Source organism: Kryptolebias marmoratus, linkage group LG13 (genome assembly GCF_001649575.2).
Source record: "Kryptolebias marmoratus isolate JLee-2015 linkage group LG13, ASM164957v2, whole genome shotgun sequence".
Taxonomy (NCBI): Eukaryota; Metazoa; Chordata; class Actinopteri; order Cyprinodontiformes; family Rivulidae; genus Kryptolebias; species Kryptolebias marmoratus.
The window spans coordinates 20,744,740-20,753,355 of record NC_051442.1 but is presented as its reverse complement, the minus strand read 5'-3'; the positions used below and the strand labels follow the sequence as shown (position 1 = coordinate 20,753,355).

The window sequence follows — 8,616 nt, the reverse complement described above, 5'->3', positions numbered from 1 at the left end:
GGGGGGGTGCACCTTTACAGCTGCAGGGCCCGAGGGTCACCGGGTGGGAGCCGCTGCCTCTGAAATGCCTCTGTAAGACAACCAAAAATCTGGAGCAGCCACATGAAAGGGCCTCCACTGGCACAGGCGGAAGTTCTGTCTAATTCCATCGGTTACTATTACAGACGTCTGCTAAAACCAGAGCCTAAAGAACACACAGACTGTTTTCTCACAGCGGAGGCAGACTGGGATACGGACAGAAAGAGATCCGCTGGATATCTGTGGGAAACCAGTCTGGAAAAGTCCACTTGGTAGGAAGTGGAGTTAGCGGTGAAAGACTCCCGACTCTACATGTGTTGCTGTCAACAGTGAAATAAAAGATGTTGAAATCAAGAGAAAACGTGCTGAAGGGATAGAACTCCTATTTTCCTGCTGTACAATACAGTTTGACAAAAACGGTTCCGCATCAGAAGGAAACAACACCGTAACACAAAAGTGAACGACTAGAAACCCTTCTGTCTTTGTGCCCCCGCTGTTGTTGTTTGGGGACCTTTAATGCAAGCGCTGTAGAACAAGAGAGGGTAAAAAAGGGGGGCAGAGTAGTGGCAGTAAAACTCCAAAGCGACTCCAGCAACCTCTCGCACACAGAGCCACATCCAACCCTGCAACACTTCACGTAACCGACCGAGAAGATGTGTCCGTAACAGCAGTGAGAAGGAAATGTCACAGAGACACTTTACACTTGTGGTTGTCGTGTGGTAACATAAGATATTTTTTTCTTTGTTTTAAAGCAGATTTCTATTTATTTGCAAATCTCCTTGACAAACACTGACATTGTGTTCACTTCTCCTCTCTCATTTATGTGGGACTGAAAGTGGAGCGCTGCCTTGCATTCAGAGCACTTCCACCCCTGAGTGCTTTAGTCGGCGACAAGAGTCGGGAAAACTGACAGAACAACAGGCTCATTATGCTTTAAAGGGATAGTCTGGTATTTTTTTTAAATGAAGTTCAGCCAAATAGTTATCATTAGTTAGTACCTTATCAGCTGTGATATCAGTCGTTGAGCTGTCAGGATCTGTGTTTTTTCGTAGTTTTTTCTTTTTTTCAGTTGATTCTTTCGTTTGTTAGTGTGTTTTCTTGTTTTAGTTTCTTGTTTATCTCCCATTGTCTGCCTGTGTCACCCACCTTTCAGTATTTTTCCTCAGTTGGTCTCTGCTCCTCTGTCCTGCCATCCCACCTACACCTGCTCCCTGTTATCATTAAGCCACCTGTCTGCAATCTCCTAATCAGCCCCACTCAATTAAGTCTGTCAGTCATCACCTTTCTGCAGTTGGTCACTGTGCTGTGTATTTTTCCTGCCAGCCTATTTTTGTTTTTTTGATTATTAAATCTTTAAGTTTGACTCAGACTCCTCATGTCGGTCTGCATTTCTGGGTCCCACTTCACCTAAGAGCAGTTAGTATGAAGAAAAGGGCAGAAGTCTTCATCCTAAGCTAGGCTAGGGAATGCCATTACTTTATTGCTACCATATAGGTTTCATATTAGCTGATTCTTTCCAACCAGTGTGTCGTTCTTCGAGAAAGACTTGTTTTAAAAGCCTGAAAAAATATATAAAACAGGCCTTTGTTTGGCTGATAGCGTAGCTCGGACAGAGACTTCTGCCCTTTTCTCCATAATCCGTGCTCCATGGTTAAGGTAAGGTAAGGCTGACAAGGTACTAACTACTGATAACTATTTGACAGAACATCACTTCAACAATGACTAGACCACTCCTTTAAGTGGAGATAGTTCAACAGAGGATGCCCCGGGCCTCGGTGAACAGTGATTATGAGCAGGAACAAAGTAAACTGGACAAAGCTAATAGGAATTAATCTGCCTGGCTGGTCAGACAGGATAGATCGCTTTGTCTTTTTTTTTTTTTTTTTTTTGAGTAACAAAAGAGCTTCCCTTAAGAGGATTATTACCACAGGCTCATCTGTGTCTAAACGCAAAACACCAAAGGTTCACATGCAAGGGTCCTGCACTGCTCCAATGGGGTGCAACCAGGTATCCTTAAAATAACTGCTTGACTAGAACGACTCAGACTAAAACTCCTGCGGTAATGTTAATCTACCGCTCCCCGACATTTCAGATTAAGCTGCAGGCCGTACCCCACAAACTGCCCCTCTGCTCGCACACAAGGGAGGCAGCTTTAACACACATCAATGCCTTACTTACTTACTGAGGAAGCAAATAAGTTTAAGTGCTGAACGTCTGCCTGAAATATCCCAATATTCTCTGAAAAAAGAAAAAAAAACCTGCTAATCCCTTCTTTATGATAAGCTGTCGAGGAGCTTGGACTGTCTGCTAGGGACCAACACAAGGATTTAAGGTTTTCGAGCCGCCTCAAATTAAATTTAACACAGAGGTCTTTGAAACCTCAGAGCTCTTGTGCACTCTAACAGACAATAGGAATATAAGTGGCCGGAGGTTCAGACAGCTGCTTCTAAAAGTCAGACACAAGTACCAGAGCAAAGTAACTCATCCAACCGCTCTGAACACCACTTCAACATTCTGCCGTCAGACATCCATCTCTCCTCGTTTCCACACTTCAAGCAAAAAGCGACCGAAAGACCTCAGATAACACGGAAGTTGATGTTGGCTAAGGTTGATTAGCTGTGGCCATCTTGAATTGGGTTGGCTCCAAATGGTGATGAGTTTCAGATGTAGAATCAACAATGGTTTTCTGTTAGATTCATTAAAACCCATCTTTTGCTTCATAAGATAATTTGGTAACAGACAAACAGAGTTGACTTCAATAGTTAAGAGCAAAGTTTTCAAAATAGTAATGCACAATCTGTTAGCGCCTGGAGAATAAGTTGAGGATGACTCGCAGCTAGATTAATGTTAATTTGTCTTAGCTATAGACATTTTTTATGTTGGCAAAAGTTGCTAAACTGTGTTGAGTGTGGTTGAATGGAGCTCTCACTCACATGGTCCCAGAGGCTGAACAGCTGAGCTGAAGTCCAACTCCGTGCACAGACTTTGCAGCTCAGCAGGCCCTGTTCGCATCCGCACCTCTGAAGCCTAATGTCCGTCCCTCTTTCAGTGCCTGTTCAGACTTGGATCTGGCCCATACAGTAAGTGTGTGTGAGCTAACCCAGACTGCAGTCCTGCTGCCACAGCACAGAAAAGCTGTAGAACAGTGGAAAGTGCAGAAACAGGAACCCTGGTGACCTTTCGATGACCACAGCTGAACACACCACATTACAACAGTGAAGCAGAAATGGACAAAAGCAGTCCAAGAGGGACGAGAAACGCGGTTAACCTGATGGAAAATTTGAAAAACTCAACTATAATTCGCTCATGTTACAACCCAAAAAGTAATTGACTGTACATAAATCTGCAATTAGGTCTGAATGTTTGGTGAAGTCGGTACCGAATTTGTTCCCCCCTGACTCCCACCATGCTGGGATCTAAAACATGCATTCCAGTAAGCAGCAGCTTAAGTCTCATATAATTAATGTGTTTGGAAGCTGCTGCTGCTCCCCCCTCAGAAAGAGGTAGTATTAAATATTTAAGTGTTGAAAAAAAACATACTGGCATTAGGTCTACCTAAAAACAAGTACAAAAGAATCCTCTGTTAAAATTAAAGGCCGAGCATTCCTCAAAGGAATGCATGTCGCCCGCCACCTTGCATACCTGAGTTTTAGACTGAAATCATCTTAGGTTCAGAAATGATGAGGATGTAGCCGTTTTGGTCAAACCTCGAAAATAACATTTTGTGCACCCCAGTGTGTAATAGTGCAGTTGTATGTTTTTTGTAAATGACTCTCAGCTACTATCACACCAAAGTTTCACTCAATCTCTGCAAAATTGACTGAATTCTGTGTTGGTTATTGTTAATTAGCTGTGGCATCCATCTTGAATCGCTCCAGCTCCAAAAGTTAACCCGCTGTAGATTCTCACTGCTTACTTTTTGCAGGTTTTATTAAAATCAGTCCAGTGGTTTATGAGATGTTTTGCTAAACGAGAACACACACTCAGACACAGCCAAAAACAATAGCAGCCACCTTCGCCTTTTGGTCGGCAGCGGGTGACAAGAAAGACTCTTCTGTGCCTCTCGAATGAGTCAAATGTTGGAACCATTTAGTAGAGTTTTGGGTGCTATTTATGTGTGTGTGTTTGGGGGGGGCTCCTCTCCAAGCCTTTTGGATCTTTCTGTCACCAGAGCTGTTGTGCATTGGTGAGCGCAATTTTCCCATCATTGTTGTGGATCAGAATAGCCCCCGTGTCCAGAATGGTCACCCTGTGTCTCTTTGACAATGCTTTAGTGATCCACACACACTACAGTAATGGCTGTTGGTACAAAGACCTTTTGACGTTGATAGAAAGGAGAGAGAGGGGTGGGGTGGGGTGGGTGGGGGCAGCGTTCTGCCTCCACTTGCCTCTGTCAGCCTGCCACTGCAGCGACCGGCCCCTCCCCTCACAGCTCCCAACACACACTCAGCCCCTCCTGATAAGCCAGTGAGTCTTTCTCACTCGTGTGTGTGTGTGTGTGTGTGTGCGTCCCCGAGCTTCTTTAATTGACATTAAGATCTATGAGCTGGGTACCTGCTCCTGAAATCAGGTGGCAAAAAAGAGGAAAAGTGGCGCCACGCACTTAGAGCAGGCAGCATGCTGGCAAAAAATGCACTGCTGCTTCCTCCCTACCCCCAGCTAATTACTGCAGCTCCCACTGCAGGAGCAGAGCTTAATGAGAGATGGAAGGAGAGAGAAGAGGGATCAACTGTGCTGCAGTCGCTGGTCCTCGCTCCGGGTGTGGGTCTCTGCTGCCCATACATAATGCAGAACTGTCCAGCAGCATTGAAGTGGCAGCAACGAGCAGGAAGCCCCTCCCCAACCTACTCTGTGTGTTGAGCACAGCCCCTCCCCAAGACCAAGATGATGCATTCATCACCCTCCTGCTCCCTCTCTAGCCCCCATCACGCTCCTTCCTCTACCCTGTTTCTGCTCTTCTCCTCATCTGTCATCACACTCTCATCCCAGAACGGACGATTTTCACCCCCAACACCCACTGACTGCTTTAAAGGGGTACTCTGGTCATATCTGCAGTGATGTTCTGTGTAATAATTATCAGTAATTTGTTCCTTATCAGCTGTAGCGTCAGTAGTAAGCACAGAGTATGGAGAAAACAGCAGAAGTCTTTGTTGAGGCTAGGCTAATGGGTAGCCAAATTAGCTAATATTAAACCCCTATGCTTTTGAATTATATTGTTTATTTAGATTGTTGCTGTTTTCTTAACTAAACATTTGTGTTACTACGTGAATGTGTTGAGCATAGACCATGTTTATTTCATCAACATCAAAGTGTCCCTACCATCTCCCGTTGTTCAAAATTAAACGCATAATCTTTGTTTCTTTGGGTGCTGCTGTGTTGAAGTTTTTGAGCCAGCATCTGCCCAGCACAGGTGGCATGACGCCAACTCGCTAACACGCTGTCACGCCGTCAATCACAGTGTAAATTCACGCTTTTCTTTAAGCCTCGATCAAAAATGAATATTTAAGCGTACAGCAGTAAGGTAAGAACCACGTATGCAAATCAACATAAATCAGCACTTGAAAAAAAAAATTAGCTCAAGTGTATTTTCATTATTTTTGTCAGAAGAGTGGCCCATACATTTACATGGAGGGGCCGGACTTAAAAAAAGGTACTGCAACCAGCCACTAGAGGGTGCATATCCTTCGTGGCTCCAACTTCTGGGTCTGTCTCTATGTATGATACATCTCAATGGTATTTGTCTATGGCGCTGAGGCTGCTGGACGTATAAGTCTGCCTGATCAGCGTGTGTCCAGTCAGTCCAGAAGTTTACTGAACTCCCAGCAGACTGATCCATCCAGCAGCCTCAGCACCAGCAGCAGAAAGAGCCTATCAAGACATTTGCAAAGGGACGCAGACGTTTGGTTGAGAAAACTGGGACGGGCCAAACAAACAGTGCTGTGCAAAAGTGTAGAGGTTTACTATTAGCTAATGGAGCATTCTTTAATGGCATTGGCATGCTGTTTATTGAGAAAGAGTTGGTTTTGTTAACCTAAAAAAGTGATTAAAAAGCTGGCACTCATTTGGCTACCCATCAGGCTAGCCTGGGGAAAGACCCCTGCTGTTTTCTCCATAATCTGAGCTCTATGACTGACGTCACAGCAGATAAGGAACTAACTGGTGATAATTATCAGATAGATATGACCAGACTATCCCTTTAAAGAGCAGGAGGGGGGCTGGGATGGAAATGAGTAGCCTAATGAGGGCTTCCCTCTGATCAAAGCATAAGGAGGTGTACGGAGAGAGGAGGACAAATCACTGCTGTGGAGTGGAACTGACTCATCAGTGGCTGAAGATGAGGAGGAGGAAGAGGGTTTTGTTTTTTCTCCAGCTATCTGCCGGGACTGAGTAGTGCTTGAAGATGCTAAGATTAGATATGCCACTGTACACACTATAGGTCCCACAGCTAAAGCCACAGCTCTATAATGAGCACTCGAGCGCACTGCTCAGCTGCTGACAGACCGGACCCGGAGATTTCACAGGGTGATGAGCTGCTGTGGCCACATGAGGGGGAATTCTTGCCGTTGTTTCAGTGAGCAAAAACACTGTCGCTGAATGTTATGACACATAAGGGTTCTAAATATGAGAAGTGAGCTAGTATTTTCACGTGCCGTCCCAGTGTGTGACAGTGTCTGGTAAATGAGCCAGTGGGAGCATCAAGAGGTTTGCACTTTAACCGGGAAACAAACGCTTTGGACCCAAAAGGCGTCACACTGCAGCAATATTTTTAACCCATTCACTGAGCAAACCTTAACAAGTATAAACCCAAAACCCTGAGCAGTCCATCGGCACAGGGCTGAAAAAAAGGCAAATCTGTGCAGTGTTTTCTTGACAAAAGATAACTGGAACAGTATGTTGTGCATCTATCGAGTTCACAGTGAGTTAAATTTAGTTTTATTGTGTTGATTAGGCCTTCATTTGTTTATATTAACAGAAAATGATGTCACACAGTGCCTTGAATTCAAGCCAGAGTTTTAAATTAAGATCATTTCATGTTGTGAAATGACAGAATTATAACCATTTTGGTCAAACCTTGTGAATGAAGTTATGCTCGATCTCATGCAATCTCATGCAAGCTCTTAAGGTATGTGTTGAGGATGACTCAGCTGCTACAATACCACATTTTAGCTCAACATCTGTCAACTTGACAGAGTTTTAGCCATTTTTGTGTTGGCTCGTGTCAATGAGAATAGTGGCCATCATGCATTGGGTTGACGCCAAATGTTAATTAGCTGTAGATGGACATCTAATGATTACTTTATGAAAGTTTCATTCAAATCCGTTCAGTGGTTCATAAGGTATTTTGGTAGCAGACAAACAAGGCTGACTTCAATGGGTAATGGCAAATTATTAAAAACAGATCTCATGCAATCAGTCAGTGCTCAGAGCATAAGTTGGGGGTCGGTCTCAGCTACAACCACACCGAATTTTAATCCAATATCTGTAAAATTGCCTGAGTGAAAGCCAGTTTTGTGTTTGTGCAGGTCTCTCAGGTGTGGCGGCCATCTTTAACTGGGTTGACTCCAAAACCTAATCACTTGTAGACGTACATCCAGCGCTTACTTTCTGTGAGTTACACTAAAATTCCGCCCAGTGGCACATGAGATATTTTGCCAACAGACAGACCGACGAACACGCGGACACGGGCAAAAACATTATCGCCTGCGCGCCTTCGCCAGAGGGGCGATGGACGTAGTTCCGCTCCCTCGGTGAAGATGCGGCTCTTAAGCAAAGTGAGGAAATCCGGAGACTGGAGGAGGATTTCCTCAAAGCATCATGATGAAGAGTCCCCCCACAGAAACAAGCGTGAGCTCGTGACTGTCATTTTGCCAGCAGATGAAAGTGCTCTGACAGATGGACCCCCCTCACACACACACACACACACACACGCAGAGTGTGGAAGCATGCAGGCAGCGGTCTGCCTTTAATTGATCGACCTGCGATCATCAGCGAAACAACAAGCGGTGTTTTCCTGCGCGATAAGGACCGCGCAGATCTGCCTGATTCAATCAGCCAACAGCGGCGAGAGAGGAGCGCGCAGTCCGCCGCGCCTGCACCGACCATTGTTCCGGCCGCCTCCGCTCCGCCGGCCAATTAAAGCGCACAACCACTCCGGGAAAATCAAGGGAGAAAAAAAAAATCACAAATAAAACCTGTTTCTCTGCCTCCGCGGGGAGTTTCCCTGCAAAGCTGAATCTCCTAACTGAACAGAGCAGGAGCAGAAAGTATGCAGCCAGAGCGTCTTACCGGCTACAGTGTATCTGTCCATGTAATTGAGGATGTTGCCAAAGGTGAGGATCCCGGCGGCCACGGCGGGCGTGCGGCACCGGAGCAGCGCCGCGCGGAATTTCTGGCCCGGCTTGCAGGGGCGAAGGTCCGGGTCGGGCATCAGTCCGGGGCTCATGCTGCCCGACAGCGTGCGCACCTCGTCCGAGCTGCCGCAGCCCTCGTTGTCGCATCCGTCGCTCTCCACGCACATTTTGTTGTGGCCCGACAGATCCAGCGTAAAAATAATAATAATAATAAGGCGGGGGGCAGACAAGAGAAAAGGGGAGATGG

The 8,616-nt window shown here is 45.7% G+C and overlaps 1 protein-coding gene across 4 annotated transcripts in view; it reads right to left on the bottom strand.

Annotated features, from left to right (window-relative positions):
* The window catches only part of spns2 (spinster homolog 2 (Drosophila)), an 81,816-nt gene extending 73,200 nt beyond the window's left edge, over positions 1–8,616 (bottom strand). For all 4 annotated transcript variants that reach the window (XR_001808504.3, XR_001808505.3, XM_017412679.3 and 1 more), the window contains exon 1: positions 8,305–8,616. Coding sequence is in view for 2 of the 4 variants with exons in the window: in XM_017412679.3 (XP_017268168.1) it covers positions 8,305–8,536 (232 nt within the window). In the remaining 2 variants the exon portion in view is untranslated. The remainder of the gene's footprint in view (positions 1–8,304) is intronic.